Source organism: Hyperolius riggenbachi, chromosome 5 (genome assembly GCF_040937935.1).
Source record: "Hyperolius riggenbachi isolate aHypRig1 chromosome 5, aHypRig1.pri, whole genome shotgun sequence".
In the NCBI taxonomy this organism is placed as follows: Eukaryota; Metazoa; Chordata; class Amphibia; order Anura; family Hyperoliidae; genus Hyperolius; species Hyperolius riggenbachi.
The window spans coordinates 176,712,753-176,736,966 of NC_090650.1; the positions used below are offsets into that span (position 1 = coordinate 176,712,753).

General features: G+C 45.4%; 1 protein-coding gene across 14 annotated transcripts in view; it reads right to left on the reverse strand.

Annotated features, from left to right (window-relative positions):
• The window catches only part of CTNND2 (catenin delta 2), a 2,713,436-nt gene that overhangs the window by 1,961,442 nt on the left and 727,780 nt on the right, over positions 1-24,214 (reverse strand). For 13 of the 14 annotated variants that reach the window (XR_011020838.1, XR_011020837.1, XM_068236432.1 and 10 more), the window contains one exon: positions 173-208. The exons of the other annotated variant lie outside the window; for it this stretch is intronic. Coding sequence is in view for 11 of the 13 variants with exons in the window: in XM_068236432.1 (XP_068092533.1) it covers positions 173-208 (36 nt within the window). In the remaining 2 variants the exon portion in view is untranslated. The remainder of the gene's footprint in view (positions 1-172; positions 209-24,214) is intronic. 14 annotated transcript variants of the gene reach the window in all.

Sequence of the window (24,214 nt, forward strand, 5' to 3'; positions counted from 1 at the left end):
TACTGACAAAAAAGTAATAAACAATATTAACAACTACATATCAGTTACATGGCAACATCCCAGCTAAGCACATACAGGACAGCATAAGCCAATCCATGTTACCAGGGACTGCCCAAACCGACAGGTGTAAAAAGTCAGTACATATGCCAATGAAGGAATCAAAAATTACTACCTCCATCAGAAGTCCACCACTGAGCCCCAAAGTGATCTAAAAACAAAGATAAAAGAGCAAGATTAGAAAGTATCATCAGATAAATAAATATTACAGCACTTCCATCAGATGACAATCAATGGCACTATATACAAACATTCAAGTCATACTCTCGATTGAGTCCTCCAGATCCCATTGTCCCCAATTTAAATATCCAAAATGTCTCCTTTCTTAATAATTCCTTCTCTTTGTTGCCTCTCCAGTTATTGGGCACCCCATCTATAACAGACACCCTAGGTTGGGACACATTGGGCTTGATTCACAAAGCAGTGCTAACCTACTTAGCATGTCTAAAGTCTTTAGACGTGCTAACCAGGGTGCTAAGTAGGTTAGCACTGGATTTCTCAATCAGATCGCGCGCTAACTTTGCGCGCGCAAAGTTTTATGCGCGTAAAATCCTATGCGCGCACTAAGTCCCATAGGCTTAAATGGGCACTTCGTGCAGAGCGCCCTGCGCTCTGTGCAGTGCGCGCGTAAAGTTTTTACGCGCATAAAGTTTTAAGCGCATAAAGTTTTGCGCGTGAAATGCTCCTTTAGACGTGCTAAGGGGGTTTTCACAGGCGTGCTAACAGTTAGCACTGCTTTGTGAATCAAGCCCATTGTGTCCAAACCTAGCGAAGTGTTCAGACACTGACTGGTTAAGGTTTTTGGACCTAATGGCTGTCTTATGTGAACTGATCCTCTCCTTCAATCTCTGTGTGGTCATGCCCACATAGGCTAGACCACACGGACGTTTGAGCAAAAAAACTACACAAGTAGAATTACATGTAGAATGGCCCCGGATAGAAAAGGAAGTGCCCAATGTAGGATGACAAAAGTTATTTCCCCTAATTACACTGTTACACATATGGCAGCTTAAACAGGGGTACATGCCTGGTCTAGTCACTGTACACCTGTTGCCCCTTTTGTGGAACAATTTGTCTCGCAAAGTGGGCGCTCTTTTGAAGGACTTGATTGGTGGATACCGGAATTCTTGGACTTGGGGAAGTCCATCGCTCAAAACCTTCCAATGTTTCCTAATAATGTTAGCAACAGCATCACTACACACACTAAACGTGGAAACAAAGGGCATACGTTGCTCTCTTGTCTTCCTAACACTTCTATCTCTCTGATGGAAACTGTGGTTTGGATAACCCCTAACCTTAAACTTCCGGACCATTTCCTCCCGCCTTACTGATCTTAAACCCTCATCACTAACAATCGTGTCTACTCGAGTCAATTGACGAAATGGGATGCTTTCCCTAGTGGACCTCGGATGAAAACTGTTGAAGTGTAGGACAGAACTACTGTCCGTTTCCGTAACATATAGATCAGTAACAAACACTCCATCCACAGTTTTAACCAAGACATCCAAAAAAGGAATCTGCACCCGGTCACTGTACACAGTGAATCTAATAAAGGGGTAACTTGCATGCAATCAGGATATAAAATCAAGCAGGGACCCATATGGCCCCCTCCATATGCAAAAGACGTCATCTATATAGCGCCACCAACAGCCTGCATGTTGACGAAACAACCCGTTGGTATAAACAAAAGCTTCCTCAAAAAGTTCCATAAATAAATTTGCATAGGAGGGGGCCACATTGGACCTTATTGCAGTACCCCGTTTTTGCATGTAGTATTCCCCTTTAAAAGAAAAGTAGTTACAATGTAACACTATCTTCAACAAAGCCACCACAAATTTCCGTTGGTCCACAGTTAAGTCAGTGCACATCATCAAATACCAGTCGATCGTCTCTACACCCCCATCATGAGGGATTGAGGTGTAGAGACTCTCAACATCAAGTGTGACAAGGAAAAAGTCATCATCAGGAACATCAAGAGAGCGCAATTTCTCGAGGAACATTTTAGTATCCTTTAAATAAGAAGGAACAGCTTTGACAATCGGCTGTAAGACACTATCTATAAACTTGGCAATAGGGACAAAAGTAGATCCTACCCCCGCCACTATGGGTCTCCCCGGGGTGTTATCGAGGGTGTTGTGGATCTTAGGTAGAGTGTACAAACTCGGAGTGGATGGAAAATCAACACTCAGATATTTATACAGACCCACATCTATAATACGACTCTCAAGAGCACTATCTAACACCCTCTTAATGGTAGTCCGTACATTAGGCAGTGGATCTTGCTCCAAATGTTCATACACCAGTTGGTCAGACAGCTGGTGCATAATATCAGCTTCGGACATAGAAGTGACCATAATAACCACTGCCCCCCCTTTGTCAGACGGTCAAACTGTAATGGTCTCATCCTCCTGTATTAATCTCAACGATTCCCGTTCCTCGACAGATTACACTCAATCATGAATCCCCCTCTCTTGAACCTTCCCTCTAGTATGTCCAGATCTTTCTGCACCCGAGAAACAAATGAATCAATCACCGGGTGACTACTAGGGTTCCTAAAGCCACAGCCAATGAGGAGGAAGCACCCATCGTCTTCCATAATTGGGGTATTATATGTTGGAAGATGTGAAAAAAATTGTTTTAGCTTAATAGACCGAAAGATCTCACTTGTCAACCGAAGACAAGTGAGATCTTGTCTTCGGGTTGATGGAGGTGTGGCGTTTCTACAAGCTCCTGATATTAAAGCTATGCAGAGGGACTTGGAACATCTCATTAAGAAACAAGTGAATTATGACCTGCATGCAAAAACTTTAGCGGAGTATTGCCGCAATAGACGCATACCAAGGGCGGTGAGATCACTTATAGCTCCACTTATGTTCCCTGGTGATCCTGCATTCTGTGCGGTATGGCTCAAGATCTGGAATAAAGCATCTTTTGATGCAATGCTACATACTATCATACGTATACAACAAGAAATTCCGTTATTGGAAGGGAAGATAGTTCCGTTGAAAAACCAGATTAAGTCTCTACTCCCAGAAGATGAATATGACAAGTTTCTGGAGACTTTGAATGTAAAAATTGCTACGTTTACAAAGTCCATACAGGAGGAAAAGCGTAGTAAATATCTACGTGATGCTTCAGACTATCTGACCGGGTATGTCTATGCGTGGCAGAAGTTGCCGGGTCCACGCAGGGTGCCACCTAGGGGTAGACCCCCTAAGGGAAGGAAACCACCACCACAAGGTCCGGCGTCTGAAGCAGACTCAGCTACGGAAGCCTCCAGCATCACTTCTAGGGAGAACTCCCCAAACACCAGGGGTGCAGGTGCCGGAGGGGCGGCCGGAGGTACAAAAGGTCCCAGAGGGAAAACTCCAGGGAGTCCAAGGGTCCTTTGACCGAGGAAGTAGTTACTCCATCGCTGGTAATTAATATATCCTCACACAATCTTACTGTAGAACAACTTAAGGTGTTGGAGTATGGACTATCATACTGCCCTACCAACTTTCCGGACTTTTTTGTCTTGGACCAGGAACTCCATCGTTTCTTTTGGTCTATTACGCTAAAACAATTTTTTCACATCTTCCAACATATAATACCCCAATTATGGAAGACGATGGGTGCTTCCACCTCATTGGCTGTGGCTTTAGGAACCCTAGTACGTTTACACTGTCTAGTCACCCGGTGATTGATTAATTTGTTTCTCGGGTGCAGAAAGATCTGGACATACTAGAGGGAAGGTTCAAGAGAGGGGAATTCATGATTGAGTGTAATCTGACTGTCGAGGAACGGGAATCGTTGTGATTAATACAGGAGGATGAGACCATTACAGTTAGACCGGCTGACAAGGGGGGGGCAGTGGTTATTATGGACACTTCTATGTACGAAGCTGATATTATGCGCCAGCTGTCTGACCAACTGGTGTATGAACATTTGGAGCAAGATCCACTGCCTAATGTACGGACTACCATTAAGAGGGTGTTAGATAGGGCTCTTGAGAGTCGTATTATAGAGGTGGGTCTGTATAAATATCTGAGTGTTGATTTTCCATCCACTCCGACTTTGTACACTCTTCCTAAGATCCACAAGACCCTCGATAACCCCCTGGGGAGACCCATAGTGGTGGGGGTAGGATCTATTTTTGTCCCTATTGCCAACTTTATAGATAGTATCTTACAGCCGATGGTCAAAGCTGTTCCTTCTTATTTAAAGGATACTAAAATGTTCCTCGAGAAATTGCGCTCTCTTGATGTTCCTGATGATGACTTTTTCCTTGTCACATTTGATGTTGAGAGTCTTTACACCTCCATCCCTCATGATAGGGATGTAGAGACGATCGACTGGTATTTGATGATGTGCACTGACTTAACTGTGGACCAACGGAAATTTGTGGTGGCTTTGTTGAAGATAGTGTTACATTGTAACTACTTTTCTTTTAAAGGGGAATACTACATGCAAAAACGGGGTACTGCAATGGGATCCAATGTGGCCCCCTCCTATGCAAATTTATTTATGGGCCTTTTTGAGGAGGCTTTTGTTTATACCAACGGTTTGTTTTGTCAACATGCAGGTTGTTGGTGGCGCTATATAGATGACGTCTTTTGCATATGGAGGGGGCCACATGGGTCCCTGCTTGATTTTATATCCCAATTGCATGCTAGTTACCCCTTTAATAGATTCACTGTGCACAGTGACCGGGTGCAGACTCCTTTTTTGGATGTCTTGGTTAAAACTGTGGATGGAGTGTTTGTTACTGATCTATATGTTAAGGAAACGAACAGGAATTCTGTCCTACACTTCCAGTTTTCATCCGAGGTCCACTAGGGAAAGCATCCCATTTAGTCAATTGACTCGAGTAGACACGATTGTTAGTGATGAGGGTTTAAGATCAGTAAGGCGGGAGGAAATGGTCCGGAAGTTTAAGGTTAGGGGTTATCCAAACCACTGTTTTCATCAGAGAGATAGAAGTATTAGGAAGACAAGAGGGCAACGTATGCCCTTTGTTTCCACGTTTGTTTCCACATGCTCAAATGTCCGTGTGATCTAGCCTATGTGGGCATGACCACACAGAGATTGTAGGAGAGGATCAGTTCACATAAGAAAGCCATTAGGACCAAAAACCTTAAAGTGGATCCGAGATGAACTTTTACTCATTGCATAATTGTGTTCCTTTCCTATTGTTTATAGGGCATTCCTCAAGCCAAATACTTTTTTTTTTAATACTCTATTTCCCTATAAACAAAACAAGCCACGCCCACAGGTTTTCAGCGAGCCAAGGCACTTTCAGACAGTAGCAAGGGCTCATGGGAGCTCAGTCTAGGCAGGAGGAGGGGGAGGTATTACTAGCCAGAGATTTCAGAGGCAGAGGGGAGGAGGGAGGAGGAGGGGGGATTAGGTTTTTTTGCTCAAGATGCAGATAAGCCTGCCTCTGTGTAATGTTTACAAACAACATGGCTGCTGTCATTGTATCACAAGAAATAATCATATTTTATTAAAGGACTTCCGAGGCCAAATGTTTGAAAAAAACATAAAAAAAGTTATATACCTGTGTAACTTTGTAGGACACGGAGGACGCTGTCCGCGCCCTCCGTGCCGTTCCACCGGGTCCCCGCCGCTCATAGCCCCCCCGGACGGCTCCCGACCCCGCGGCCAGGGTCGGGCTCTCTGCCTGTATCAAGATGGCCGCCGGCCCTGGCCGCGGATGCGCCCTCCGCATTGCCGCTAGTGCGACTGCGCAGCTCCAGGGCCAGCCCTCTGATCCACGCATCCTGTTGCAACAGGATGCGTGGATCAGGGGGCTTGGCCCTGGAGCTGCGCAGCCGCACTAGCGGCAATGCGGAGTGCGCAGCCGCGGCCATCTTGATACAGGCAGAGAGCCCGACCCTGGCCGTGGGGTCGGGAGCCATCCGGGGGGGCTATGAGCGGCGGGGACCCGGCGGAACACCACGGAGGGCGCGGACGGCGTCCTCCGTGTCCTACAAAGTTACACAGATATATAACTTTTTTATGTTTTTTTTTAAACATTTGGCCTCGGAAGTCCTTTAAAGCTGTTGTCAGCTAGATTTGCTGTGTAAACTATCTAAACTTTAGATAAGATATATGGACAAGTTACTTGTTATAGTTAGTTTTTCATCTCGGATCCGCTTTAACCAGTCAGTGTCTGAAAACTTCACTAGGTTTGGACACAATGGGCTTGATTCACAAAGCGGTGCTGTTAGCACGCCTGTGAAAACCCCCTTAGCACGTCTAAACAAGCTTTTTGCGCATAAAACTTTACGCGCGCAAAACTTTATGCGCATAAAACTTTACGCGCGTACTGCACAGAGTGCAGGGCGCTCCGCGCGAAGTGCCCATTAAAGCCTATGGGACTTAGCGCGCATAAAACTTTACGCGCGTAAAACTTTGCGCGCGCAAAGTTAGCGCGCGATCTGATTGAGAAGTCCGGTGCTAACCTACTTAGCACCCTGGTTAGCGCGTCTAAAGACTTTAGACGTGCTAAGTAGGTTAGCACCGCTTTGTGAATCAAGCTCCATGTGTCCCAACTTAGGGTTACTGTTATAGATGGGGTGCCCAATAACTGGAGAGGCAACAAAAAGAAGGAATTATTAAGAAAGGAGGCATTTTGGATACGTAAATTGGGGACAATGGGATCTGGAGGACTCAATTGAGAGTATGACTTGAATTTTTGTATATAGTGCCATTGATTGTCATCTGATGTAAGTGCTGTAATATTTATTTATCTGATGATACTTTCTAATCTTGCTGTTTTATCTTTGTTTTTAGATCACTTTGGGGCTCAGCAGTGGACTTCTGATGGAAGTAGTAATTTTTGATTCTTTCATTGTGCATATGTACTGACTTTTTACACCTGTCGGTTTGGGCAGTCCCTGGTAACATGGATATGCTTATGCTGTCCTGTATGTGCTTAGTTGGGATTTGGCCATGCAACTGATATGTAGGTGTTAATATTGTTTATTACTTTTTTGTCAGTATTTTGTTTTTGTTATGTTGCCTTGGCAACCACTGTCCGACCTTAACACTTTCTTATTGGCTGTGGTCGGGGTCCCAATGACGTCTTTGCGCCTCTGGGACGCTTTGGTTCCTTATTGGGCATTGAGCACTCAGTGATTTCGCGGTGTTACGCATGGGATGCATCATCATATACGCAGTGATCTCACGGCATTACGCATGGGATGCATCATTATGTACGCATGCCGTATAACATTTTGGTCGCATCTGCGTGACGCTGGCGCTTAGTGATGATGCGCCATGCGGATTTTTGGACGCATTCATATGGCGTGGTTGTGATGGTGAGAGTATAGGAGGGACTGAGATCCAGCCAATGGTGGGACAGGTAGACGTGTGTTTTGCCATTAGACAACATTATGCACAAGCTGTTGTTTAGTTTTGAAGTTCCCCATCAGGTCCTCCGCTCAGCCCCGCCCATGGCATGTCTGATTGGTTGATAGCTTGTGGGATGTGTATTTAAAGATGCACTTGTGTGGTATTCACTTGTCACGGCTATTGCAATTTGAGAAAGGGCCTATTGCCCGAAACAGCGGTCTGTCATTGCAGCCAATTTATTAAAAGAGCTATAATTTACTTTGGTGGTGCCGACTCTTCCTTGAAGATTACTGTGATCTATCTGATGGCCTATCTGTTGGCAGATCAACAGGTGTGTAATTACCTAATAGGACCACTACCACGAATCATTTAATTTTCAGCAATCTCACAGTAGATATAAAAAGTATATAGCAGCCTTGCTGTGTTTTTTTTTTTTATTTGAAATGGCCCTTTAATTTCCCATATATTACTGTAATCTGCGTCCGTCAGTCCCTCACATAGCGCTGACGGACTTTTGTAATTAGCAGTCACAGCAGGAGGCGTCTTTTCAGGTTGTGGGAAAAAAAACCAGATGGTTTAGCCCTGTTTTATTAACTGCCGAAAACTGTTATGCACGGGCTCACCTGCTGCCCATCTTCCCCATACAGCCAAAGGACACCCGCACTATACGTTTCCACAGGCTGTGAGGGAGGCAGCTGTCAGCGCAGACTCTGCTGTGCAATGAGCCGCTCTCCTTATCCAGCCTTTCGCCGCCTGTCTGTTAATGATGATGAGCGGCTAATGAGCCGGCTCTGCCGTCCATCCCGCGGCTTTGACCTGCTGACGTACGGCTCATTGAGCCACTGTGAGCCGCTGTGTACTAAGCCGCTCCTCGGCAACTGAATTACACAGCGGCTCAATGAGCCGTACTTCATCAGGGATGATGGCTAACAGGGTACAATACCCTACTGCTATCCTAAAAATACTCAACCATTAGCAATTAAACAATTCATATCCAGTTCAATGTTAAGGCCTCTGGGTTCTAATGTCCCCAATCTATTCAGTCTCCTTCCTACAGAGCTGTTGCATCTGTTGGACCCGCGACGTATGTGTTAGACTGCAACAACCCTTAGGCTTCCAGGGTCCCTATTATGCACTTCTGAAAAATGGGCCGACACGCTATGCCAACTATACCCTTTTCTTATATTGTACATATGCTGGTATAATCTTTTTTTCAGTGGCGGATATGTTCTGCCCACATAGACACTGGCCGGTGGACCAAGATCAGAACGTCAGCTTCAGCTCACCCTTCCTGTGAGTTGTTACGGCAGATGTGGCATTTCTTTATACTACGCGTTGGCTAAATGGAGTAATGGTTAAGGGCTCTGCCTCTGACACAGGAGACCAGGGTTCAAATCTCGGCTCTGCCTGTTCAGTAAGCCAGCATCTACTCAGTAGGAGGCCTTGGGCCAGTCTCCCTAACACTGCTACTGCCTATAGAGTGCGTCCTAGTGGCTGCAGCTCTGGCGCTTTGAGTCCGTCAGGAGAAAAGCACGATATAAGCGTTCTGTGTTTGTTTGTTAATATTACACATGAGGGGGCCCTTGCTGCTGTGAATAAGGCCTTAAGGGGAGAAGGGAAACTTACAATAGAACAAATTGAATTTATCATCCTACTTCTGGACTTTGCACTATCCCGAAATCATTTCTGGTATAAAGGTGAGTATTTTGAGCAGATTAAAGGATGTGCGATGGGGGCACCATCGCACTGGCGTTTGCCAATATATACATGTCACAGTGGGAAGAAAAAGCTGTAACATTATGTCCAGAAAGGGTGATGGAATGGCACAGGTTCATTGACAACCTTTTTGTAATATGGAGGGGCTCGGCTGACGAATGGAACCAATTTTTGAAAGACATAGATTCTTTATGTCCTAATATTACATTGGAGGCTGAATTCAGCCATTTAGGTGTTAATTTTTTAGATCTAACTATTTTTAGAGAGGGTAATAAACTTCTCACGAGGTCTTTCTTTAAGAAAACAGACCACAACGGGTTTATATCCAAGGCTAGTTGCCATCACCCTAATTGGCTAAGAGCTGTAACAATCGGTGTAACACAGAGAGGATCCGATTGTCGGTGATCTGCAGTATCACCGAGAATACAGATACATACCCGATTATTGATGATCTGCAGTATCACCGATAATCAGATATATCTCTAACCTCTGGACACCTGAGTAATATGAGTGTTTGGTGCAACAGTAATACTTTGAGGAGAGCACCCGTATAGAGGGTGCAAGGCAGTAAGAGATACTGCCCAAAGAACAGGCTCCTTCCAATGGCTTGAGGCTCCCCAAGGGGAGGAGTCAGGCTGAGAGTGGGAAGGACCAGAGTGTGAGTGACACCAATGGTGGAGTGTCACTGACAGATCTGTGAACTATCTCTAAACAGAGGAGATAGTTCTCGAGGTCGGACAAGCCAGGTCGGCAACAGACAGACAGATCAGATACAGAGGAAAGAGACTGATACGGAATCCTAAGGCAAGCAAGGTTTGGCAACGAAGTATCAGATATAGCGAAGTACCAAATCAGAGATCAGAAGAGAGGTCAGGAAAGCAGAAGGTCATAACAAATAATCAACAATGTCTAGTCTTTAGGTGTGAGCTCCTTGATCATCAACACCCTGGAACTAGTCTGAAGTATAACAGGATGGTAAAGCTAATTCCTAGTCTTGGGTGTGAGCTCCGTAGTCATCAACACCCTGGAACTAGTCTGAAGAATAACACAGATAATATACAGTATTCCTAATCTGGGATGTGAGGTCTGTGATCATCAACACCCTGGAACTGGTCTAGAGAAAAACACAGATAATATACAGTATTCCTAGTCTGGGGTGTGAGGTCCTTGGTCATCAACACCCAGGAACTGGTCTAGAGAATAACACAGAATCTGACAAAAAGGTCTGAGTGCTTCCACGTAGTGATCGCAATGGCAGACACCAGAGAAATGACCAGCACCCAGTATATACACTATAGCGCTCTCCAGCGCCTGCCCCAAGTGCTGGACCAATGGGAACTGGTTGAATTGTCAGCTGACCGGCTTGGTCAGCTGACTCCCTTCTGGCTGTCATAAAAGCTCTGCCTCTCAGCGAGCGCACGTGTCCTTCTGAACCGGTGTGGACTATCAGTCTGTCATGATCGCTGCTGTAGCAGGTATTGCTGGAAATAGTAGTGCTGCAGCTCAGGCAGTTCTGATCTCTTTCCATGCAAGCTGCATAGCTTTGTCTGTCTTTCCCTGCTGTCAGCTTGTGACTGATTATCATTCACCTGTGTGGGAATCTGCATGTCTGCTCCCATTGGATGACCTCAGTATAAAGATCTGCTTCCTGCAGGACTCCTCGGGTTTTCATAGCTTCAGTTTAAGCCTGTCTTGCTGTCGCTTCAGCCCCCGATCGTGTTTCTTGTTCTAAAGATACTTTGCTGGTTTTGCATCATATATTGGTTCATTGCCCATATATATGCATACCAGCACGTTTATTATTTTCCTTGTATTCGTGTTACGTTGATACATCAGTGACGCTGATATATACGTACATGAACTGTTTATATCCTGTGTTCAGCTAGTCAGTTCTAGCACGTTGATCACCCGTGCTGAGCTAGTTATCCTGTTCCTGGTCCTGTTTGTGGATTGCGTTCATCTCTGCGAGGAGATAACGAATCCTTCTGAATCCTGTCCTGTTACCGTTTGTGGATTGCGTTCATCTCTGCGAAGAGATAGCGAATCCTTCTGAGTCCTGTTCCCTGTATCGTTCCAGTCCTAAGTCAGTGTTCCTGCTTATGTCATATATCGGTTCATTGCCGATATATACATATGTTAGTCAGACGTTACAAATAGTTTCATTGATAGCTGTAATTGTAATACGCTAGGAAATCATACTTATTGTATATTTATCTGTGTTACATTCATCTATCTTGATCCTGCCATTTCCTGACTATCCTGTCCTGTCTTTGTGAGGCACGCCATCGCCGCAACGCATTGGCTGCCTCATTCCAGTCTGGTTTATTGTGGACGCTTGCTGTCACTAAGTAGTGGCTAATTAAGCAAGCGTTCATTCTGACTACCTGTCCTGATTTCCTCAGTTCTGGTTTATGCGCTCAGCGCTACTTTGCGCTGAGACGTTATAGCGAAAGTATTGTTTGTGGCTGTCGGATCTGCACTGGCTCTGTGCGCCACAATCTCCTATTGGAGTCAGTCCTCCCCTCCACTATACTAGGGATAGCCTGTTTCCTTGTGCTAGTGTGTGTACCTCCTTCACGTCAGCTCATGCGTTGCATGCTGACTGTGGAGAATACACCACCAAGCCTTACATTATGAAAACCCCATTACCAATCCCCATTGTGGGGGGGATTCCCAGAAAGTATGACACTGTTAATTATGGTTCCTGTTCCTTCAAGAAATTTGAAGAACTTAACTCTGAAACAGAAAATGAGTTTTTCTCTGAATGTGCCAGGTTCCTGGCCAATCCCGATCTCCAAGCGACTCCTGTTTCAACCTGAGCACTCCAGCTAGTTTATATTTTGTTTAAAGGGCAATTGCTTCAGTGGGCATTTGATGTTCTCGATCATTCCGATTTGAAAGAGAGGCCGCTGGAATTTCTAGCGTTTGTAATCCATAACTGGTTACGCATAGATCCATTGCCTTTTCCTCTAAATGAACTCCTGGCAGCAGGCCAATCAGCTGCCCCTTCAATTGTTTGCAAAAATTATCAGCAAGCAGAGAGTGTTCCTGATAATTTTCCTGCAGCCTTGAATAAATCACCAAAAACAGCAGGGTCTAAGGCAAAACGCAAACATTCTAAGAAACGTGTCCGATCTGCAGAGTCGTTATCCTTAGCGACTGAGACCTATAATGAGATTCTGCCATTAACAGATAATGAAATGCAATTGTCTTTCAGGGGAGTTAAATGGACTTATGAAACTACTAATGAACTTTCATCACTGGCTAGGGAAAATAAAGATTTTTGTTTAAAAGAATTATCTGAGTATGATTATGAGGAGATATTACAGAGTATTGAACAAATCAACTTATTTGTGAAGCAAGGAAAGTTTGCATACACTACAGTTCAACACTTGCTACAGGTATTGGAGATTCTTAAGAATAAGGAATCTGCCAATCACCTGCTAATTAACCCAATATATGTCCCTGCCACAATCATATCTGCAAACTGTGATCTGCCTGTTAAGTATGCTTGGAATCCTCCATTTGAGAAAGGAGAGATGGAAGCTCTGGTCAATGAATGGAAGAATGATTCAAGTTCATTTTGTCAATTTTACAGTGCAAAAAGTGAATTAGTATTGAATGTATGCATTAAGTCTGCCTATAACCTAATAAATACTGGTGTGTGTGGGTATGACTTTGTGGCTCCATTGATCGATGTGTGGAAAATGATTTTGGACGATTTTTATGCGATTCAATCAGTTGATACCAGGGAAGACACACTGTCAATTGGAGACTGTCCCACTTCTCCAGTTACTGAGTCCCTGCCATGTCTTGTGAATGTTCCTGTAACTCCAGCCTGTACCATGGATAACTCAGTGTTACTTCCCAGTAAAACAGAAGCCACTGATACTTTCTTAACTTTGCCCTGCACAAATTTCTCAGCAGAGAATCCAGAGGTCCTGCTGACTTCTGAGTCTAGCCTAGCCAGTACTCATGAGTCTTTGTTCAGTGAAACAGACACCAGAAAAATCTTGCCTGTCTCTGCAAACACTTCTGCAGAAATTACCTGTGTTAATAAAGTTCAACTCCTGTCTGATCCAGCACATGCCAATAGATGCACTACATCAGTTTCCGAGTCCCAGCAATCCTGTCCAGAAACCTCAGAACCCCAGCATCTGAATTTTCCAATTTTACAATTGAATGGTGATTCAGATGCGCAAACACTGTGTTTTGATCTTCCTGTTTCTACACCTCACTCTAGTTTCGTGAATAACTCAGAGCGTCTGCTATGTGAATCCGAAATCGCAGAATTATTACCTTGTTCAGAAAATGTTCCAGTAAATTTGCCCTGTATCGTGAATAGCTCAGAGCATCTGCTATGTGAACCTGAAATCGCAGAATTATTACCTTGTTCAGAAAATGTTCCAGTAAATTTGCCCTGTACCATGAATTGTGCAGTAGATCTCTCCAATGAAACTCAGGTCACAGAATCATTGCGCTGTCCAGCAGGTGCTTCCATGGTTTTGCCCTGCAATATGGACTGTTCAGTGATCCTGTCCAGTGAAGCTGTGGTCGCAGAGTCTTATGCTTCACCCAGTACTTTGGATACTTCAAACCCTCTAGCAGAGGAGTCTGAGGCACTGCTTACCTCAGTTGGTGTTGCAGTAATATTCACTTGTCTAGCAGCTGTTTTGGAATTACAGTCTGCTCTAATAAAACTTGATGAATTTCTGCCCAGCAAAGCAGAAGCCATTGAAATATTGTCCTCGTCAGCAAGTGTGTTAGATACCTTGCCCTGTACACAGTCTGATTTAACCAATATTGTGGAGTCCCTCTCCAGTGTTGTAACAGCCGAGGAACTCCAGCCCTGTCCTCTGAATGTTTCAGAAGTCTTGCCCTGTAACATGAATAATTCTGATTCTCTGGTCAAAATAACAGAAGTCTCAGAATTTCAGTCTGATTTAGTAAGCGTTCCTGAAACCCAGCCCTGTATCCTGAAAGATTCTGGTTCTCTGGCCGCTGTGGCAGAGGTTCCAGAGTCCCCTTCCTGTCCAGGGAATTCCTCAGTTTTGCCTAGTCCAGTGGGGGCTGCTGCAATACTGACTTGTTCTGCAGCGCCTCATGAGCTCCAATCTAGTGTATTAGATGAGTCTCTGTCCAGTCCAGATGTAGTTGTGGAGTCCCTATCTGGTTCAGTGCATACATCAGAAGATTTGTCCTGTCTTGTTAGTGCCCCTGAATCTGATTTGTTACTGACTTTGCTGGAATCAGCGACATCTAAGTCTGATCCTGCATTCTCGTGTAAAACTCCAGTAGTTGCGAAGTCTAGTCATGATGATTTTTTTTTGGCCAGTCCTGGTTTTGGTCCTGTCTTGGCTGACCCTGAGGCTCACAGTTCCTTGACATGCCCAGAGGTTTCTCTTGTGCCAGTGTGCCCAGATGTTCTTTGTGTGCCAGAATGCCCAAGTGTGTCTAAGGTGTTAGCGTGCTCTGATGCTTCCTTAGTGGGAACATGTTCTGATGTTGCCAGTCTGCCTGCATGCCCAGAGATGGTTCTGGTCCCTGAAAGCCCTGATCTTGATGTTTGTCCTTGTGGCCCTGACTCGGGAATTGCCCTAGGTTCCATAGGGGTTCTTGATAGTTCTCCATGTGAGCCTAAGGGGCATTCTGACCTATGGGGATCTCTTTGGAGCTTCAAGGTGTTCTGGGAGGTCTCTGAGAAAACTTGTCCTGGTGCCTTGGACTGGTTCAACAGTGGGTTTTGTGTTGGTAAAGACAGTCCCGGTGGGCATTGCAAAGGCTTTGGCGTTTTTTAACGGTTCCTGGAAGGCGGTGGGTATCGCTCAGGGAGTTTCGGAGGGCTTTCTTCTGGAAATCATGGTTCTGATGGGTGTCACACTGGGGCTTGTAGTACTGATGGGCATGGTTCTGTAGGTTCTGGTTCTGATGGGTCCAGTCTTGTGGGGACTGATTCTGGAATTCGGTCTTGCCGGGCTGTCCCGGTCATCATGAATTATCAGTCAGACTGTTTTGTTGGGAATTTCAGTTTTGAAAAGCGTCTGGAATCCGCTTTTAAGGGCGGGGGTACTGTCATGATCGCTGCTGTAGCAGGTATTGCTGGAAATAGTAGTGCTGCAGCTCAGGCAGTTCTGATCTCTTTCCATGCAAGCTGCATAGCTTTGTCTGTCTTTCCCTGCTGTCAGCTTGTGACTGATTATCATTCACCTGTGTGGGAATCTGCATGTCTGCTCCCATTGGATGACCTCAGTATAAAGATCTGCTTCCTGCAGGACTCCTCGGGTTTTCATAGCTTCAGTTTAAGCCTGTCTTGCTGTCGCTTCAGCCCCCGATCGTGTTTCTTGTTCTAAAGATACTTTGCTGGTTTTGCATCATATATTGGTTCATTGCCCATATATATGCATACCAGCACGTTTATTATTTTCCTTGTATTCGTGTTACGTTGATACATCAGTGACGCTGATATATACGTACACGAACTGTTTATATCCTGTGTTCAGCTAGTCAGTTCTAGCACGTTGATCACCCGTGCTGAGCTAGTTATCCTGTTCCTGGTCCTGTTTGTGGATTGCGTTCATCTGTGCGAGGAAATAACGAATCCTTCTGAATCCTGTCCTGTTACCGTTTGTGGATTGCGTTCATCTCTGTGAAGAGATAGCGAATCCTTCTGAGTCCTGTTCCCTGTATCGTTCCAGTCCTAAGTCAGTGTTCCTGCTTATGTCATATATCGGTTCGTTGCCGATATATACATATGTTAGTCAGACGTTACAAATAGTTTCATTGATAGCTGTAATTGTAATACGCTAGGAAATCATGCTTATTGTATATTTATCTGTGTTACATTCATCTATCTTGATCCTGCCATTTTCTGACTATCCTGTCCTGTCATTGTGAGGCACGCCATCGCCGCAACGCATTGGCTGCCTCATTCCAGTCTGGTTTATTGTGGACGCTTGCTGTCACTAAGTAGTGGCTAATTAAGCAAGCGTTCATTCTGACTACCTGTCCTGATTTCCTCAGTTCTGGTTTATGCGCTCAGCGCTACTTTGCGCTGAGACGTTATAGCGAAAGTATTGTTTGTGGCTGTCGGATCTGCACTAGCTCTGTGCGCCACAATCTCCTATTGGAGTCAGTCCTCCCCTCCACTATACTAGGGATAGCCTGTTTCCTTGTGCTAGTGTGTGTACCTCCTTCACGTCAGCTCATGCGTTGCATGCTGACTGTGGAGAATACACCACCAAGCCTTACACAGTCCCAGCCACACCAGACATGTGCTGTAACCCATCCGCTGTGCTGGACGCGGAACCAGCCGCACCGCTATCAGAGCATGCGGCGGTTTCTCCGCGTTCGGCCATACTGACAGATGTAGGCCTATGCGTGCAAACCGCCGCGTCGGACATGGAATCCACCGCCTTGTTCTCAGGACATGCGGCGGTTTCTCCGCGTTCAGTCATGTTAGCAGATGCAGGCCCATGCGCGCAACCTGCCGCGTTGGACGCGGAAACAGCCGCCTTGCTCTGAGCACCCGCGGCGGCTTTTCCGCGTTCTCACAGCACCTCCCCCCCCCCCCCCCGAGGAATGGACTCCGGACAGCTCCTACCCGGCTTCTCAGGATGTAGGGCGTGGAACTCCTTCTTTAATTTATCCGCATGCATGCGACAATCAGGTACCCATGTTCTTTCCTCAATGCCATAACCCTTCCAGTGAACTAAATACTGTACTGAGTTCTGTACAATACGTGAGTCTAAAATCTTTTCCACTTCATACTCAGGTTGGTCATCCACCATCACAGGGGGAGGAGGAGTGGAATCTACATGCACTGCTGGCTTAAGCAGGGACACATGGAACGATCTCACACCACGCATACTGGCAGGAAGGTCAATGGCATAAGTAACATTGTTGATTTTCCTGGTTACTGGGAAAGGTCCCACAAATCTGGGTCCTAACTTGGCCGAAGGCTGTTTTAAAGTCAAATGACGAGTGGACACCCAGACCAAATCTCCTGGCTGGAACTTCCACTCTATGGAATGTTTCTTGTCAGCTTGACCTTTCTGACTCTGAAAAGCCTTCTCTAGATTCGCTTTCACGATTCCCCAAATGTTCTGAAATTACTTTTGCCAAGCCTCCAAAGCTGGAAACGGAGTAGAAGCTACTGGCAGTGGGGAGAACTTAGGCAACTTTCCAGTTACCACCTGAAATGGAGAGAATCCAGAGGAAGAGCTTTTCAAATTATTGTGTGCAAATTCTGCAAACGGCAAGAACTTGACCCAATCATTTTGCGCATCCGCAACATAACACCTTAGAAACTGTTCCAGTGACTGATTAATTCTCTCAGTCTGTGGGTGGTAGCCCGACGAAAATGACAGTTCCATGCCCAATTGATGACAGAATGCCCTCCAAAATTTAGAAACAATTTGGACTCCCCGATCTGACACTATATTCTCCGGAATGCCATGTAGCCGGAAAATGTGCATGATGAAAAGATCGGCCAACTCCTGGGCCGAGGGGAGTCCTTTCAGGGGCACGAAATGGGCCATTTTACTGAATCTGTCAACTACCACCCAAATGACCGACATGCCCTCAGACCTCGGGAACTCACCCACAAAATCCATGGACAAGTGGGTCCATGGTTCACTCGGGGTGGGCAAAGGCTGCAATGTTCCCACAGGTGCCAGACGGGAGGGTTTACTTTTTGCACATACAGCACATTCTTTTACATACTCCTTGCAGTCAGTTGCCAAAGAAGGCCACCAAGCACACCTAGCAACAAGGTCCTGTGTTCTGGAGGCCCCAGGATGTCCAGCATTTTTGTGGGAGTGGAACATCTGCAATATCTGGAGACGAAACGGCAATGGTACAAACATGACCCCTTCAGGTTTTCCCTCAGGGACATCCTGCTGGAAGGGACTTAAAGTCTCCATCCAGTTCTTCCAGGTCTCTGTGGCAGCCAATACCACTTTCTGTGGGATAATAGTCTCTGGGTCTGAGGACTGTGCTGTCTCTGGCTCAAAGCATCTGGATAAAGCATCTGCTTTAATGTTTTTACTACCCGGAGTAAACGTAATTACAAATCTGAATCTCGAGAAAAACAGTGACCACCGAGCCTGACAGGGACTCAATCTCTTAGCCCCCTCAATGTATTCCAAATGTTTGTGATCAGTGTAAACTGTAATCGTATGTTCTGCTCGTTCTAGCCAATGACGCCATTCTTCAAAGGCCAATTTAATGGCTAGGAGCTCCCTGTTGCTGTTAAGCTTGGGGGTGTAATCTCCACAGTCAGCATACAACACATAAGCTGACATGAAGGAGGTACACACACCAGCACAAGGGATCAGGATATCCCCAGTTTAGTGGAGGAGAGGACTGACTCCAATAGGAGATTGTGGTGCACAGAGCCGGTGCAGATCTGAACAGCCACAAACACTTTCGTAATAACGTCTCAGCGCAAAGTAGCGCTGAGCGCATAAACCAGGACTGAAGAGATCAGGACAGGTAGACAGAATGAACGCTTGCTAGCTAGCGATTACTTAGCGACAGCAAGCGTCCAAAACCAGACAGACTGGAATGAGGCAGCCAATGCGTTGCGGCGATGGCGTGCCTCACAAAGACAGGACAGGAGAGACAGGAAATAGCAGGATCGAGATAGATGAACGTAACACAGATAAATATACAATAAGTATGTTTTCCTAGCGTATTACAATTACAGCTATCAATGAAACTATTTGTAACGTCTGACTAACATATGTATATATCGGCAATGAACCGATATATGACATAAGCAGGAACTCTGACTAAGACTGGAGTAATACAGGGAACAGGACTCAGAAGGATTCGCTATCTCTTCGCAGAGATGAACGCAATCCACAAACAGGACCAGGAACAGGATTCAGAAGGATTCGTTATCTCTTCGCAGAGATGAACGCAATCCACAAACAGGACCAGGAACAGGATAACTAGCTCAGCACGGGTGTTCACGATACGCGCAAACTACCAAAACGTGCTGGAAAACTGACTAACTGAACACAGGAAATAAACAGTTCGTGTACGTATATATCAGCGACACTGATATATTAACGTAACACGAATACAAGGAAAATAACAAAATGCGCAAGTATGCGTATATATTGGCGATGAACCAATATATGACACAAGACAAGCAAGTAGCAAACTAGAACAAGAGCAGAACTAGGAGGACTCGCTGACCCCTTCGCAGGAGTCAGCGCAGTCCACACGGACCAGGAACGAGGTGGGGCACGAGCAGAGTAACAGATAGAGTCTGAAACTATGGTAGCCCATGAGGCATTGCAGGAAGCAGTTCTTTATACTGAGGTCATCCAATGGGAGCAGACCTGCAGACTCCCACACAAGTGAATGGTAATTAATCACAGGCTGATAGCAGGAAAAGGCAGACAATGATATGCAGCCTGCAGGAAAGGGACTGCCCCTCCACTGCAGCAGACAATGTTTGTTTACACAAAAGCATATTAAACTGTCATTAACTTCAGAGCGACTGCAGATGGAATCAGCAACTAGTTTAAGTGCAAACCAAACTATGCAAGCAAATGCATGTAATGACATTAGAACTGCTTGGTTTGCAATACCACTGCAGCCAGCAGTAAACGCTGCAGAAGCGATCATAACAGTACCCCCTCCCTTAAACGCGGCCTCTGGACGCCTATGAAAACTGACATATTTCTCCTGAACCACCCAAACCAAAAAATCAGAAGTGGGAAATCCAGCAAACTGATCTGACTGAAAATTCATGAAGGTCGGATCCGTCCGACAAAACCAAATTCCCGAATCAGTCTCACCAAAACTAGACCAATTGGAACCAGAACCTACCGAACCATGCCCGTCAGCACTACAAGCCTCAGTGTGACACCCATCAGAACCACGACTTCCAGAGAAAAGCCCCAAGAAACTCTCTGAGCGATACCCATCGCCTTCTCGGGACTGTCCAAAAACGCCAAAGCCTTTACAATGCCCACCGGAACTGTCCCCACCAACACAAAACCCACCGTTGAACCAGTCCAAGGTACCAGGACAAGTTTCCTCAGAGATCTCCCAGAACACTTGGAAGCTCCAAAGAGATCCCCACAGGTCAGAACGCCCCTTAGGTTCACATGGAGAACCATCAAGAACCCCTATGGAACCCAGGGCAACTCTAGAGTCAGGGTCACAAGGACAAACATCAAGATCAGGGTTTTTAGGGACCAGAACCATCTCCGGGCATGCAGGCCAACCGGCAACATCAGAACATGTCTCCACTAGGGAAGCGTGTGAGCACGCCAACACAGACACACTTGGGCACTCTGGCATACGAAGCACATCTGGGCACACTGGCACAAGAGAGACTTCTGGGCATGTCAAGGAACTGCAAACCTCAAAGTCAGTCAAGGTAGGACCGAAACCAGGACTGGGCAAAACAAAATCATCATGACTAGACTTCACAGTTACTGGATTGTCACTAAAAAATGCAGGATTAGACTTAGATGTCTCTGATTCCAGCAAAGTTATTAACAAATCATGTTCAGGGGCATTTACAAGACAGGACAAATCTTCTGATGTATGCACCGAACTAGACAGAGTTCCCATAACTTCTTCTGGACTAGACAGAGACTCATCAAATACACTGGATTGGAGCTCATGAAGGGCTGCAAAACAAGTCAGTAGTGCAGCAATCCCCACTGAACTAGGCAAAACTGAGTAACTCACTGGACAGGAAGGGGACTCAGGAACTTCTGCCACACCGGCCAGAGAACCAGAATTTTCCAGGATACAGGGCTGGGTTTCAGAAACACTCATTAACCCGGACTGAAATTCTGAGATTTCTATTATTTTTTCCAGCGAGTCAGAATTATCCATGTTGCAGGGCAAGACTTTTGAAACATTCAGAGGACAGGGCTGGAGTTCCTCGGCTGTTACAACACTGGAGAGGGACTCAACAACATTGGTTAAATCAGACTGTGTACAGGGCAAGGTATCTGACACACTTGCTGACGAGGACAATATTTCAATGGCTTCTGCTTCGCTGGGCAGAAATTCATCAAGTTTTATTAGAGCAGACTGTAATTCCAAAACAGCTGCTAGACAAGTGAATATTACTGTAACACCAACTGAGGTAAGCAGTGCCTCAGACTGTTCTGCTAGAGGGTTTGAAGTATCCCAAGTACTGGGTGAAGCATAAGACTCTGTGACCACAGCTTCACTGGACAGGATCACCGAACAGTCCACACTGCAGGGCAAAACCATGGAAGCACCTGCTGGACAGCATAATGATTCTGTGACCTGAGTTTCATTGGAGAGATCTACTGCACAATTCATGGTACAGGGCAAGTTCACTGGAACATTTTCTGAACACGGTAATAATTCTGCGATTTCGGACTCACATAGCAGACGCTGTGAGTTATTCATGAGACTAGAGTGAGGTGTAGAAACAGGAAGATCAAAACACAATGTTTGCGCATCTAAATCACCATTCAATTGTGAAATTGGAAAATTCAGATGTTGGGGTTCTGAGATTTCTGGACAGGATTGCTGGGACTCAGAAACTGATGTAGTGCATCTATTGGCATCTGCTGGATCAGACAGGAGTTGAACTTTATTAACACAGGTAATTTCTGCAGAAGTATTTGCAGAGACAGGCAAGATTTTTCTGGTGTCTGTTTCACTGAACAAAGACTCATGAGTACTGGCTAAGCTGGACTCAGAAGTCAGCAGGACCTCTGGGTCCTCTGCTGAGAAATTTGTGCATGGCAAGATTAAGGAAGTATTAGTAATTTCTGTCTTACTGGGAAGTAACACTGAGTTATCCATGGTACAGGGTGGAATTACAGGAACTTCAATTTCACACAAAAGGAGCTCTGAATCACTCGCTGAATCAGCCAAAGGTGCTGAAGCAGGCGAGTCCTCAGGAACTGAGGAAGTGGAACAATCTCCACTAGACAGTGTGTCTTCCCTGGTATCAACTGATTGAATCGCATAAAAATCGTCCAGAATCATTCTCCACACATCGATCAATGGAGCCACAAAGTCATACCCACACACACCGGTTTTTATTAGGTTATAGGCAGACTTAATGCATGCATTCAATACTAATTCACTCTTTGCACTGTAAAACTGACAAAATGAACTTGCATCTTTCTTCCATTCATAGACCAGGGCTTCCATCTCTCCTTTCTCAAATGGAGGATCCCATGCATATTTAACAGCTGAGCATTCCGGCTGATCATAGTTTGCAAATGTGTTAGTGGCAGAAACATACATTGGGTTATTTAGCAGGTGATTGGCCGATTTCTTATTCCTAAGGATCTCCAATACCTGTAGCAAGTATTGAACTGTAGTGTATGCAAATTTCCCTTGCTGCACGAATAAATTGATCTGTTCAATACTCTGTAATATATCTTCATAATCATATTCAAATAATTCATTTAAACAAGAACTTTTATTTTCCCTGGCTAGCAATGAAAGTTCATTAGTAGTTTCATAGGTCCATTTGACTCCCCTGAATGGTGACTGAATTTCATTATCTACTACTGGCGGAGTCTCATTACAGATCTGATGCGCAGTCGCCAAGGGCAACGACTCCGCTGATTGTAACGCTTTTCTTTTGGAGCGTTTACGTTTGGCTTTAGACCCTGCTGCCTTAGCAGAAGAAAAGTTATCAGAACAATTATCTGCTTGCTGATTATTTTTGTAGGCAGTAGAAGGAGCAGCTGATTGACAAGCTGCCAGGAGCTTATCAAAAGGGCTAGGCAAATCGGTTTTGCGCAGCCAGTTATGGATCACAAACGCTAGAAATTCCAGTGGTCTTTCTTTTAAATTGGTATGATCCAAGACATCGTAGGCCCACTGAAACAATCTTCCCTTAAATAAAACATAAACTAGCTGGGGGGCCCACGTTGAAACAGGAGTAGCCTGGAGCTCAGGATTGGCCAGGAACCTGGCACATTCAGAAAAAAACTCATTTTCTGTTTCAGAATTGAGCTTCTCAAATTTCTTAAAGGAACAGGAACCATAACAAACAGTGTCATTTTTGCTGGGAACCCCCCCCCCACAATGGGGATTGGTAATGGGGCTACCATAATGTTAAGCTTGGGGGTGTAATCTCCACAGTCAGCATACAACACATAAGCTGACGTGAAGGAGGTACACACACCAGCACAAGGGATCAGGATATCCCCAGTTTAGTGGAGGAGAGGACTGACTCCAATAGGAGATTGTGGTGCACAGAGCCGGTGCAGATCTGAACAGCCACAAACACTTTCGTAATAACGTCTCAGCGCAAAGTAGCGCTGAGCGCATAAACCAGGACTGAAGAGATCAGGACAGGTAGACAGAATGAACGCTTGCTAGCTAGCGATTACTTAGCGACAGCAAGCGTCCAAAACCAGACAGACTGGAATGAGGCAGCCAATGCGTTGCGGCGATGGCGTGCCTCACAAAGACAGGACAGGAGAGACAGGAAATAGCAGGATCGAGATAGATGAACGTAACACAGATAAATATACAATAAGTATGTTTTCCTAGCGTATTACAATTACAGCTATCAATGAAACTATTTGTAACGTCTGACTAACATATGTATATATCGGCAATGAACCGATATATGACATAAGCAGGAACTCTGACTAAGACTGGAGTAATACAGGGAACAGGACTCAGAAGGATTCGCTATCTCTTCGCAGAGATGAACGCAATCCACAAACAGGACCAGGAACAGGATTCAGAAGGATTCGTTATCTCTTCGCAGAGATGAACGCAATCCACAAACAGGACCAGGAACAGGATAACTAGCTCAGCACGGGTGTTCACGATACGCGCAAACTACCAAAACGTGCTGGAAAACTGACTAACTGAACACAGGAAATAAACAGTTCGTGTACGTATATATCAGCGACACTGATATATTAACGTAACACGAATACAAGGAAAATAACAAAATGCGCAAGTATGCGTATATATTGGCGATGAACCAATATATGACACAAGACAAGCAAGTAGCAAACTAGAACAAGAGCAGAACTAGGAGGACTCGCTGACCCCTTCGCAGGAGTCAGCGCAGTCCACACGGACCAGGAACGAGGTGGGGCACGAGCAGAGT